Raw genomic sequence first — 13899 nt, forward strand, 5'->3', positions numbered from 1 at the left:
GGGGTAGGTCCACAAGGCATTCCTGTTGGAAGGCTGGAAATTGAATGCCAGAAAATTACATAATTCTAATTGGAATGACTCTTGATAGGATAGGGAAGAGACTAAAATAAGCTTTGAAAATGGCATGGATATAAGGGGATTTTTGGTTGTTTACCATTGAATCCTTTTCTCTGAATCATGCTGGCGGACACTGGACCATGGGAATTGCTGGGTGCTATAGGAGCTGGCACTTAAATTAACAACTATCACTTTAAGCCTAAGCCCCCACCCCACCACCCTTCAACACCCTACAGTCCAGTACAACTTCAAAAGTGCCCCTAGGTAGAAGCAGTAACCAATAAAACACTTGCAATAAATCAGAAAAAAGACCAGTAGGGAAACTACTGTCAAAACAAAAACCACACGACTGAGCGGGAGGGAGGGAACACAGTGTCCCCAGCATGATTCAGCGAAAAGGATTCAACGGTAATCAACCAAATATCCCCATCTATCAGTGCTGGGGGACACTGGACAATGGGATGTTCAACAGCATCCCCCAGGGGAGGGAATGCTCAAGCTGCCTGACAGGAGAACTGTACAACCAAAGTGGACGTCGCAGGAGGCAAAAATATGAAAACTATAAAAACGAGTCAAAGTGTGGACAGAGGACCAAGTAGCGGGACAGCAGAAGCTGAAGCCCCATACCGTGCTGCCCAGGAAAATCGCCACCGCCCTAGTAGCATGCACAGACACTGTCCACTGACGGTTGCCCCAAGCCCGAGAGATGACAGAGGAGATCCAATGCAAAATGTTCTGCTTTGTAGCAGGCCAACCACGTTTTTGAACGTAATAAAGGACTAGCAAAGAATCTGTGTGGCGCACTGAAAAGTGTTTAAGTAGATCCTCGAGCCCGGATAACATTTAATAGAGCCAGATCGTCTCTGGTAAGTTGCAGACAGAAAACACAGGAAGAGACTGTCTTGGTTCAAGTGGAAAGCCGACACAACCTATAGTTGGAATGTAGGTACTCTTAAGGAGAACCGCCTTATCATTATAAGAAATATAAGATATAAGAAAAGGCAGCCTGCAAGACAAAGCGCCCAAATCGGACACACGCCGAGCTGAGCCAGTGGCAAGAAAGGAAAACCAATATTCAAGTTATGAACTTCAGGTCCGCCGAATGCAGGGACTCAAAGGGAGTCTGCTTGAGAGCCGAGAGGACCAGGTTAAGATCCCACGGAGCCACCGGCAGAGCGAGAAAGATGGCTCGGAGCTCGAGCACATTGATGGGCAGGGCCACCTCCAATAATGACTAAAGACTCTGGAGGCGAAGATATAACATCACTGCACGCCAACCAAGAAGACTCGCGTCAGTGATCACTATGACAATCTCTGGTGCAGATGATCGGAAACCAGCCACCAACGGAGGTCCATTGCTCGGGCCACCCAGGACGAGTATAGCAAAGGGCGGATAGCCACTCCAGAACCCAGGAAGATGGACTTAAGGCAACCCTCAAGTTTCTTATACACTGGATCCTTAAAGGACACAGTGCCCTGATCTGTAAGAGCTATGTTCTTGGCCAAGGGCAGCACTGGGCATCAACCTTGGGAGATTGTTCCCACTTGGACACATGATCCGCCGGAAGGGGATACAGGGTGTCGAACCTGTGAGGTACAGAAAACCTTCTATTATACGTTTTCCAGGCTTCCCCAATCATATCAGAGAGCCGTGGATGAAGGAAAGGTAACCAGCCTCTTGCACAGATGTTTGAAAGGCCCAACCGACTCTACCAGAATATCCAGCTCTAAACAGTCAAGGGACTTCAGAAAAGAGGCCCTCACCCCCCTGAGGAAACCAGGTCCCTCAGGGCGGACTACCTCAACTTGAAACTCCACTTCCTCCGAATCGAACAGGAAGGACGTTTGTGGGTCTCTGGCAGCAGAGGATCCTCAAAAAAAATCTTTCCAGGTAAGACACTTTCTCAAACCTTGACGTCGTACGCTACATAGTCCGAAACAAGGCGCCCAACTGAGACCTGCCCCTGGCGCTGAGGGAGCAGATGCAGCTGATGCTTGAGTATGTTCCGCTGGCTGAAGCGTCACCAGTTGCATTACATCAGACATTGACTGTTCCAATGTCTGAGCTCACATGGCTCCACCATGGCATACGTCGCGTTCACTGACACGAACGCATCAACAGGCCCCGACTGACAGGTCATGCACAAGGCGCCTGGAGTCCAACTGTCCACATGGCAATTTCACATGACACTGAGCACAAGTAAAGAACAAAGCCATACTAGCATCCTTAGCCCTAGTGATTTTTGCCTGGTCCATCATAAACCCTATCTAAACACCATGGCTGCCACAGCAGCCCACAAACATGCTCAACTCCGGAGGGCACTTAGATTGCACTGGCCTGTTGGGAGTTGGAGGGGAAGAGCGGATAGGGATAGTTGATGTTTTAAGTGCCAGCTCCTAATAGCAACTAGAAATCTCTATGTTCCAGTGTCCTCAGCAGTGATGAAAAAGAACTTGTTTTTTTCCCTTAAGATAGCCTGATAACCAGTCAATCTTAGTTGTCTGTCAATAAACTCATGCTGGGGCCAACTTCACACATGAGAACATGTAGCAAGATTTCTCAGGTCTGCAGGTTATATAGTGCATTTCAAATACCAATTCTTCTGTGTGTTTCGGGCAGTTGGTTGGGCTACATGATCTGCAGTCGTAATGGCCATTTTAGGTGTAAATGCCTCCTCTAGAGATTTCTGCTACTGTTCAGAGTGTTGTTTCCATCTTTCTGACCCACCCAGGAGTACCAACCTCCAGATTTGTATTTTATTTACATTATTTACTAAACAATAAACACATCACGCAGCCTTAATTCAGAGTGATTACCATTTCTCTCCCTCCCTCCTACCATGCAAACATATGCATTAAAAAAGGTAAATAACTCCTGTTTATAGTATAGAAAGGGAATAGTGCAGGGACATATCAAAGGTGGTAATGGTTTTGGGGGCATTATTAGGAGCAATGACAATTCTTCAAATAGGCTTTACAGCCATATTCAATTTGGAGGGAAAAGTCCGTGCTGGACTTTTCGCTCCACATCGGAGCTTTTCTGGGGATAAAGTATCGGGCGCACGCCTGCTTTATCACCGTATTCAATTAAAAAGTTACGAAAACTGGAGCCGGCGAAAAAAAAAAATGAGATATGGTAAGAACTTACCCTTGTTATCTCTATTTCTACGAAGTCCATAGGGTTCCACAGGATACCTTGGGCTATAGGTGTGACGTCAGTCATCGGGCACCAAAGAGTTAAACTTTCAGCCTCCCAGGATGCACTAGGTCCCCCTCCTATACCCCGCCCCCAAGCCAAGGCATCTCAGTTAGTTACCAAGCCATAGGCCGGAGGAGGAGAAGGAAGAGAGACAACAAAGATCTGGACACATACAAGAATCACATTCTCACCGGAGGGAGACGGAAAACCAGTGACCAGAGGAAAGCCCATCTGCAGCACAGGTGCGACAGGGCGGGAGTCCTGAAACTGGGAAACAACTTTGGGAAGAAACTCGGGCCGAGTGCGGAGCACCGCCCTGTTCCCATGAAAAACCAAGAAAGGGGGTCTACAAGAAAGAGCCCCTAACTCAGAAACACGTCTGGCCGAAGCAATAGCCAGAAGGAAAACAGTCTTAGCTGTTAGCCATTTAAGATCCACTGAGCCCAGTGGTTCAAACGGCGGTCCCTGGAGAGCCCTCAGGACCACAGCCAAATCCCAAGGCGCCACAGGTGGAACAAAGGGCGGCTGAATGCGGACAACACCTTGCATAAAGGTGCGCACATCCGGGATTGTAGCAATCCTACGGTGAAACCAGACAGACAGGGCCGAAACCTGTACCTTCAAAGAAGCAAGGCGAAGCCCATGATCTAGTCCCGCTTGTAGGAAGGCGAGAATCCGAGACAGACGAAACTCCCGCGGTGCATAACCTCTCGGTCGACACCACTGGAAGAACGTATGCCACACGCGATGGTATATCCTCGCGGAAGACGTTTCCGAGCTCGCAACATGGTACGCACCACAGAGCTGGAAAACCCCTGGGACCTCAGCATGGCCGTCTCAACAGCCACGCCGTCAAAGACAGCCGAGTCAGGTCCGGGTGAAGACAAGGACCCTGAGACAGAAGGTCCGGTCGTAGCGGCAACCGCAGAGGACTGTCCACGGACAGACCCTGAAGGTCTGAGAACCAGTGCCGTCTGGGCCACGCGGGAGCTATCAACAGGAGCGTCCCTCCTTCCTGTTTGAATTTCCTGATTACCCGTGGAAGAAGGGAGACCAAAGGGAACAGGTATGCGAACCGTAACGTCCACCGGACGGACAGAGCATCCACCAGAGATGCCCCTTCGTCTCTTGTGCGAGACCCGTACACCGGCAACTTGTTGTTGTGCCGGGACGCCATGAGGTCGATCTCTGGAAGACCCCACCTGTCCACCAGCAGTTGAAAAACGTCCGGGTGCAGGGACCATTCCCCCGGATGAACGTCCTGGCGACTTAGAAAGTCCGCCTCCCAATTTAGCACTCCCGGGATGAAGACAGCTGATATGGCCGGAAGATTGCGCTCCGCCCAAACCAGGATCCGAGAGACCTCTACGAGAGCCGCCCGACTGCGGGTTCCTCCTTGCCTGTTTATGTAGGCCACGGTGGTAGTGTTGTCCGACTGGACCTGTACCGGGTGACCCTGGAGAAACCGATGTGCCTGCTGGAGAGCATTGAAGACCGCACGGAGTTCCAAGATATTTATGGGAAGCTCCGCTTCTGTCGGCGTCCACCTGCCCTGGAACAAGTGTGGACCCGAAACCGCTCCCGAGCCCCGAAGACTGGCGTCCGTTGTCAACAGGACCCAATTTGGAACCCAGAACGGACGTCCCTTGTTGAGGTGGGTCGTCTGTAACCACCAAGCAAGGGACAGGCGAACCTCCGGGGTGAGCACAATCGTCTGGGACTTCAGAGACTGAGGCAGCCCGTTCCACTTGGACAGGATCAGGTGCTGCAGAGGTCTGGAGTGAAACTGGGCGTATTCCACCATGTCGAACACCGATACCATGGAGCCCAGTAACCTCATCGCCGAGTGTAGGGACACCCGGCGGCTGTGCAGACAACTGCGCACCCTTGACTGTAAAGCAGAGATCTTGTCCTCCGTCACGAAGATCCTTTGCTGTCCCGAGTCCAATAAGGCTACAAGATGCAGAATCCTCCGAGACGGGATTAGAGTGGACTTCTGCCAGTTGATTAGCCAGCCGTGCCGTTGCAGCAGTGCAATGGTCAGGTCCAAGTGGCGTAACAGGAGCTCTGGAGATCCTGCCACCAATAACAGGTCGTCCAAGTACGGCAACATGCGGACTCCCTGCAACCGCAGAGAAGCCGCCATGACCGCCATCACCTTGGTGAAAACCCGTGGTGCTGTCGCCAGGCCAAAAGGTAACGCCCGAAACTGGAAGTGGTCGCTGCGGATTGCAAACCTGAGGAACTGTTGATGGCGCAAAAGAATAGGGATATGCAGGTAAGCGTCCTGTATGTCCAATGACACCTTGTAGTCCCCAGGTTCCAGCGCCAGAATGATGGACCGTAGGGTCTCCATCCGAAACTTCGGTACCCGCAAAGACCTGTTGAGTGCTTTGAGGTTAAGAATCTGACGATACGACCCATTGGGTTTCTGTACCAAATAAAGATTTGAATAGAAACCCTGGCCCCTCTGGGAGAATGGAACAGGCACTATAACTCCAGCCTGGAGCATAGTGTGCAATACCTTCCGCAGCTCCGTAGCCTTGTTAAGGTCTGATGGTAGACCCGTGGTGAAGAATCGAGCCGGGGGTCTGTGCCGGAAGGAGAGGGCATACCCGTGGGAGACCACCTCCAGAACCCAAGTGTCTGTCGTAGTGGTCGACCAACACTGGGCGAACTGCAGCAGGCGGCCTCCCACCCTGGGATCCCCCAAAGGGAGGCCCGGACCGTCAGGCCGCAGGCTTGTCATCTGGCTTGGGGGCCGGACATCTGGTACTCCATGCCTGCTTCAGGGGCTTGACCGATTTCTTAGGGCCAGCCTGTCGAGGAAACGACTGTGGTTTGGGCCTGCCCTGGGCCCTAGATGACCGAAAGGACGATGGTCCAGAACCAGAAGGAGCAGCGGCCGACGGGAGACAAGCCGATTTGGCTGCCGCCAGCGTGGCCACAATCTTATCCAGATCCGGACCGAAGAGAACTTCTCCGGTAAACGGCAACGCCTCCAGACCCTTTTTGGAATCTGCGTCCGCCTTCCAGGATCGCAGCCACAAGGTGCGACGAGCAGCTGCCGCTGCTGAAGAAATCCTAGACACCAGAGTACTAATGTCTAGGGCCGCCTCGTTGATGTAGGTGGCCGAATCACGGAGATTGCCAATCAACTCCGCCTGTTCGGCCTGACAGTCGGAATCAAAAGAAGCCTCTAATGAATCCGCCCAGCGCTCCATCGCTCTGGCAACCCAGCAAATGGCCATAGCCGGCCGTGCTGCCCCCCCCCCGCAAGGGAATAAGCGGACTTCAGGCAGATCTCCACCTTGCGGTCCGTAGCATCCTTAAGGGAGGACATGGATGGCATCGGCAATGTGGCACTACGGACAAGACGGGTCACGTGAGAATCCACCTGTGGAGGGGATTCCCACTTTGCAAAATAATTATCCGCGAACGGATAAGCCACCGCCAGGCGTCTCTGCGGCTGGTATCTTTTGCCAGGCTGTTTCCACGCCTCCTCTAAATGGTCCACCAACTGACCCGAAAGAGGAAAGACTGTGGCATCGCCCTTCACATCTTTGAAAAAGGCATACTTAGATTTAGCCGCTGGGGGAACTTCGTCCTCAATCACCAAGGCTGTGCGGACCGCCCGAATAAGTCCAGGAATATATACTTTGGACTTCGCATCAGCGTCCTTAGCATGGAGAGGTTCCTGATCGTAAGGATCCAGAATCTCCCCATCATCAGCCGTCCCCTCGTCAACCTCATAAGGAGCCGACAGAGACGCCACCGGCCGTTTATGCGGCCGCATCACAGACTCCCCTTGCAACACATCCGACAAGTGCTGTACAGAACTAGTCAGGGAGTTAACCCACGCTGGCTCCTGAGAAACCGGAAGCGGGGAAATAGGGAGACTGTGGGGTACCACCAATTGTCGTGGGAAACCCTGCATAGGTGACGACACCACTGACTGCTGAGACAAACCCATCGGTGTAAACGAGGGCTGCGGAGCTAACTGGCCCACTAAGGCTGTAAGCGCTTGAGCGAAACAAGCCCAGGGCGGCTCCTGTACCGGTGCAGTAACCGTAAGAGGCCGCGCCATGGACAAACACTGCCGGCAGAGGCTCTCCGCGCTACCCTCCCCCTCCGCTAACGGTACTTTACACGTAGTACTCTGTAGCCAGAGGGGAAAATCACTTTCAGACATGATGGCACCACGTATGTGACCCCTCTCACCAATTATATATTTAAGAGGCGAGAGACCACCCTGCAGCACCGCAAGGGCTTAGCAGAAAAAAACAGGGACAGTATAAAGCTGACAGTTTAGAAAAAAGTTACAGGCAGCAGCGCTAGCACAGTCACATACAATGCAGAGAAATAACAATTCCTGCACTAACAGCGCTGATCACTCAACTACACAGACACAGGGCCTGGTAGGACACAGCGCTGCATACACAGACCTGACCACAGCGGAGGAGAGGTATGCGGGGGGACCCAGACCACGATGCTTCCAATGCAGGCTTCCAGCAGCGTTCACCATGCTTCAGAAAAGATGGCCGCCGAGGAGCAGAGAGAAGGCTGGCCTGGGGGAGGAGCGCTGACACAGGGCCAGTCAGCACAGTGCAGAGAGGGCTGTGTGCAGCGGGGGAGGCGCCGGCTGTGAGACAGGGAAGGCGCGCTCCCCTGGCATGCATTTAACCCCTGGGACGCCGCAGCGCTACCGCTCTGCTGCGGTCCGCTGTCCCAGGGGGTAGTGGAAGCGCAGGTTGGTCGCCTGGCTCCACGCTGCAGCCAGTCCCCAGGGAGCCCCTTGCCTGGGGACTTAGGACCATGTGATCAGCGGGGACCCCCGCGGGACCCCGCTGCTTACCTCTGTCCCCCTTGAATCCGGCCATGGTCCGGAACATCTGGGGTCACCGCTAGCTGTGACCCCAGATGTCCACCAGCATCCCCGGATCAGTACCGGCGTTCTGGTACCGGCGGGGTGTATGGAAGACAGCATGGACGTCAGGACTGACTGTCCATGCTGTTCATCCAGATGTGCAGCCACAGCTGCATGAAGAAAAAGCTTCAGGGACTCTTCTAAGCCCCCTTCTAGCAGGTGCCTCCGACTCCGGCCGGGCACCAAACGAAACTGAGATGCCTTGGCTCAGGGGCGGGGTATAGGAGGGGGACGTAGTGCATCCTGGGAGGCTGAAAGCTTAACTCTTTGGTGCCCGATGACTGACGTCACACCTATACCCCAAGGTATCCTGTGGATACCCTATGGACCCTGAAGTAGAAAACCCGGATTTATCTGGAATAAATTGTAGGATCCCCTAAAGCTGTCCAGATATGGGGGGATCACTAGGGTACCCCCGTTTAAGCCTGCAAAAATAAGTTGGGGTTTTAAATAGCTGCGGCAGGTGTTTTTTTCCCCGACATTGAAGTGATGCAGAAGAGCACTTAGGTTTTTTTTTTTTTTTTTTTTTTTTTTTTAAGTGGTCCCATCAAATTTGGGGTACATGAAAATGGGTGCTAGCATATTTTTAAGTCCCTAAAGTGTTTAAAAAATTCACCCAAAAATGCACCTGCCGCTAAATAGCCTATTCTAGAAACCACCTGCCACATATTTGCAGAATAGCCTTGAACCTATTTCCCTATTTTTAAACACGAATTATTTTTTTTAAAACTTTTTTTGACAGTTTTTTTAAATAAACCTCAATTCTGCACTTTTCTTCGCCATGTAAAACATGGTGAAAAGTTATCCCTTTTTTTTTTTTTTCAAATACTTTTTGCACCTGCAAAAAGACTTTGAAATTGAATACGGGGGATAATTTAAATCGCCGAAAATGACGTCGACGATTCCGAAATTTTCGCTCCAAATCAAATACCTCTGTTAGTATGCTATTTTGTGCAAATTTGGCTTAAGAAATGACAAGAAAAAATAAATAAATTATGGGTGATATGAAGTGAGAACCCGTTATAAACTTCTATGCTCCAAATTTAAAAAGTACCAATAAAATTATAATGAGGCAATAAAATTCTTTAAACCCTATAAAGAAGAAATGGAAATTTGTAAACCATTTGGCTGTCACATTGCTCAGTTACCAATAACTACATACAGAAGATGAGTGATAAAGGCATCATTGAGTACTTACCCGTTGATCCAGGTGACATAGCAGATGGTCCTGGGGAAGGGTTCATAGTACTGGTTGGTTGAGGGAGCTGATGACCCATTGAAATATACCTACTTAGTAGGTTGTCTAAATTGCTTGAGCCAGCATCTTCCAGCTAGGAGAGAAGAAACATATATTAGGAAGTAAGTGGTTTCCTACAAGGTGCATACAATTTATGGTCAGTGTACACTGAGTTAATAAGCATTTACAAAAACCTATTATATATACAAATTTATGATAATATAGCAGTTTAAAAAAAAAAGTCAAGTCTTTGCTGCTAACAAAGACAGACAGAGGTAGATCAAGAAAAAGGAAGGCAAAGTTTAACACAATTTATACTTTAACAAAAAATGTTTTTTTCTCAAGCACGAGTTAACGTTTTAAATGCCACTAAGGACTTGGGGTAAAAAAAAATATATATATATATAATTTTAAACTGATTTTGCTTCATCTGTTACTTAACATAGCAAAAATAGGCACTAAAAAGGAACATTTCTGAAGTATACAGAAGCAATGGGAAGTTAGGCTGTCTTTAAAATCCATAATGGGGGATAAAAAAAAAAAAAAAACACAATAGTGAGACTATAAAACAGGTTTTATATTAGAGTTGTTCTTTGTGTATATCATATAGTGAACAAGAGGAAGGTACTTTTGTCAAAACCGGTTTACATAAATAAGAACTTTTCAGGAGCAAAATTAAAACGAATGCCATTTTTAGTATCAAGCATATGAATAACCATTTAACAGCAGCAACCATAAAATTGAAAAGTCTAAAAAATTGGTGCAATTAAATTCTTGTGTTAGACTATCTTACTGTAGTGTTGGAATGAAGCCTGCTACTTTACAGAGCAAGAGACTTCAGTGACTATGCGTAACAAATTATAATGACACAACTTTACCAAGCTATCCTGATTAGGCATCGGCAGAAACTACATAGGTCATATCCTGAACAAACCCCCTTACTAACTACATAAACCAATACAATATAACCCATGGCAAATTAATACAAATAAGAATGGCCAGAGAAGGTGTATTAGTGGTGCTTAACACCACATAACCAGTATTACAGCTAGTGAACCTAATGTGATCACCCCTGTTGTGTTTTATTGGCAAAAGAAGAAACAAAAAAAATGACTGGTCTATATGTAGAGACGACCGTTCAGTCTACAAGGCCATCAGGACTAATGGCAGCGCATTAAACCAGGAAAGAAGAGCATGTTCTACTTCCTCCTGTAAATGTATCATTAGCTGTGTACACTGTCTTAGCAGCTCTTCATGGAGATCAATGAGAGTTTCTGTGTAATAAAATACAAGAATGATTGGTCTACTCTCAAAAATGGGAGATGAATATAAATAGCACTTGTGAACAAGCGACAATTGCCTACAGGCCCATGGAACTTGAGTGTTTGGCCTAAGCCTCACTATCAAATTGTTCTGGAGAGAGCTTTACCAGCTTTACTAATAGGAAGAAATTTACACTCTATTTTATATTAATGCCAAGCAAATTCACTTCTATGTGGTATCCTATGGGAAGTTCCTGGAATAAAGACAAATTAGATTAAAACAGATGATGCATACAGCCTCTTCATATTAGCTATATGTAAATAGTTTCCATCAGCAAATCCCTTAAACTTATATATTCAAGGAACTAGGGCTCAAAATTAAAATCACTATGTCTGCATAAGTAATAACTTTCTAATGCATTTCATGTTTTCATAAACGTGGTAATTACAGGTACTGTCATCTGCTGATGTAACAGCCTTTGCTAGATCTAAAGAGAGACCAGCCCAACGGATTGGTGTAATTAAACTTTAACCACATACATGTCCACGCAACATCATAGGTGTGTCTAAATATTTTCAAAGGGTGTATCTACAATTAACTAGCAGTATTTGAAAAGCATGGTCGGATAATAGAGGCAAAGACACCTGATTGCTACTCTCCTGTCTTTCAAAAAAAAAATCATAAATATATATATATATATATATAATAATAATAGCTTCTCACTTGCAAAAATATAGAATACTACACACTGAAACATCTTTTAAAAACGGGCATGGCAACAACATTTGCACTATACAATACACTTTACCTTGAAAACACCAGTATTCTCCCCCAGAGCCTTTTTCATATGCACAGCTCGCTGCAGTTTTCCTACAATGCCCAGCTGACATCAGGCACCCAGGGCTGGCCAAACTTATACAACAATACGCTGGCAAAAGACAGCAGAGGGTGCCAAGAGCAAAAGAAATGCTCGCAACCACCATAAGTACTCTCCATCTTGAGCCCAGCCAACCCCACACTGGAGGCAAACACTGTAGACACACAGCATCCAACCGCTCTTACCTGGAAACCGTCAAACAGTTATGTTGGGTACACACTAGGTCGACCTATCTGACTATTGGTAATTGCAAATAAACTTACCAATCATCTGCCCAATGTATCTGTCCTTACGTCACAACTAGGTGGTCATTTAAATTTACCCACCCAGTTGAGCTGTCACTCACCGCTGGAACCCTGCAGCATGTGTACGGACGATCGTCAGGTCACCTGTACACATCAGCAGATATAACGACATATCTGCAGATCTATCAGCCATCTGCTGTGAATGAGATGTCTGAATGATGTAATTCACAAACATATCGGGGGTACACCCGCCGAAGTGCTCGCGATATATATCAACAGTTCGATTAAACAACAGATATATCACCCAGTGTATATTCAGTTATAGTGAGATGCTGGCTAGGAGCATAACCTGCTGCTGCTCATCTGCTGTGATTAGATTAGCCCCATGCCCCAGCTGCCTCATAATGCTGCCTGTTTGTAAAAGAATTCAGGGGAGAACACTAAATAAATTAAAACTGTGGAAATCAGTTCCAGGAAAGCAAGGAATCATCGCAAAATTTTCACTATTTAACAGTATGACAGAATTTTAAACTTGGCAGTGTAGAATAAATTTGCTGAACTCAACACCCACAGACAAAAACAATTCCAAGAGCAATAAAGGAACATCAACAATCACAGTACACTGCTCCGAGCAATACAAACAATAACTGAGGATTTCCTGTTTCAGGGACACAGCTCTCTTCCAACTTAGTGCCTGAAATACATACTAGCAAATCAACAAAATGTTTTGATGTTATGTGAGTTTGCAGTATTCAGAAATAGCTGTTTGAGCAATAAGGGGTGTTAGGAAATAAAGTGAACGGAGATAAGGTACCAGCCAATCAGCTCCTGACTGTCATTTTTCAAACACAGAGATGGCAGTTAGGAGCCGATTGGCCGGTACCTTACCTCAGTTCACTTTATCTCCTAACACAGCTTAGCAAATAGACCTCTAAGATGCTACACAATCACCCAGAAAGGTTGTGGGGGGGGACAAAAATGTTTAAATCATGTTTAAGACTGGTGCACAAACCTGGATGGGTGGTATGTCTGGCAAAGAGGGAAGGTTCTCTGGATTTGTTACAGATGGAATTAACTCTATTGAAGAAACAGATGGGCTTGTGGGGCCTCGGTTTGCATTTGCCATGGATGCTGTGGTTGGACTAGTTGGATTGATTGTATTATTATGGATTGAGACGACTGGAAACGGACCAGCATGCCCAGGATTTGAGTGATGCTAAAGGAAAAAAAAAAACACATTACAGTATGCTGAGCAGACAAGTAAATAGACAGATCACCAGAATAAATAGAGGTATGCTGTAAAATTATTTTGGAGGATAAAACTTAAGAGATACAAGAAGTGTTTTTTTTAATCACAATCCGCACAAGAGAAAAGTACTCTATGGGAAATATTCAATTAGAGGCGAAAAGTCCATTATCGGGCACGTGCCCGCGTATCCCCGTATTCAATTAGGAACCAGCGAAAACGGGATCCGGCAGAAAGGTAATTATCGAAAAGTCCTGTCACTTTTGGGGAAATCAGCCTGTCACCCCCCAAAAGATGGTCTGACATGGGGGATCACTATGGGTATCCCCGAATTGGCCTGCTAAAAGTTGTTTGGGTTTTTGAAACGGTGTCGGCAGATTCTTTTATGCGTCTTTAAAGAAGTGGTGAAAAAAATAAACTAGCCCCATCAAATTTGGGGTACATGAAAATGGGTGCAAGCATATTTTTAAGTCCCTAAAGTGAACTTTAAAAATTCTTCAAAAATCCACCAGCCGCAACCAACCGCTGAGGCTATTTCGCTAGTTTATAAGTTTGTGCCCCATCTTTTTTTTTCTCCCCCAAAACTAAACCAAATTTTTTTTTTGGGGTGTCCTATACTATTTTTTTTATTTTTTTTTACACAGATAACTTTTAGGGGACATTCCAAGGGCTGCAGGATACTTTTTTAAAGTCTGCATTTTTTTCACCACCTATTCTATGGCGAAAACTTATCCCCGTTTTTTGGCAAAGACTTTTCGCACCTGAAATTGAATATGGGGATAAGTGAAAATGGTGAAAAAAGGACATCATCGGCACAGACTTTCGCTCCTAATTGAATACGGCCCTAT

At 47.1% G+C, this 13899-nt stretch overlaps 1 protein-coding gene across 2 annotated transcripts in view; it reads right to left on the reverse strand.

Annotated features, from left to right (window-relative positions):
- Positions 1 to 13899, reverse strand: part of TRIM33 (tripartite motif containing 33) — a 167767-nt gene that overhangs the window by 15096 nt on the left and 138772 nt on the right. For both annotated transcript variants that reach the window (XM_088446302.1, XM_088446301.1), the window contains exons 11-12: positions 12818 to 13021; positions 9382 to 9514 (exon numbers count right to left, since the gene is read on the reverse strand). In XM_088446302.1, coding sequence (XP_088302428.1) covers positions 9382 to 9514; positions 12818 to 13021 — 337 coding nt within the window. The remainder of the gene's footprint in view (positions 1 to 9381; positions 9515 to 12817; positions 13022 to 13899) is intronic.

This window comes from Taudactylus pleione, unplaced genomic scaffold, assembly GCF_031769625.1.
Source record: "Taudactylus pleione unplaced genomic scaffold, aTauple2 ptg000396l, whole genome shotgun sequence".
Classification (NCBI taxonomy): Eukaryota; Metazoa; Chordata; class Amphibia; order Anura; family Myobatrachidae; genus Taudactylus; species Taudactylus pleione.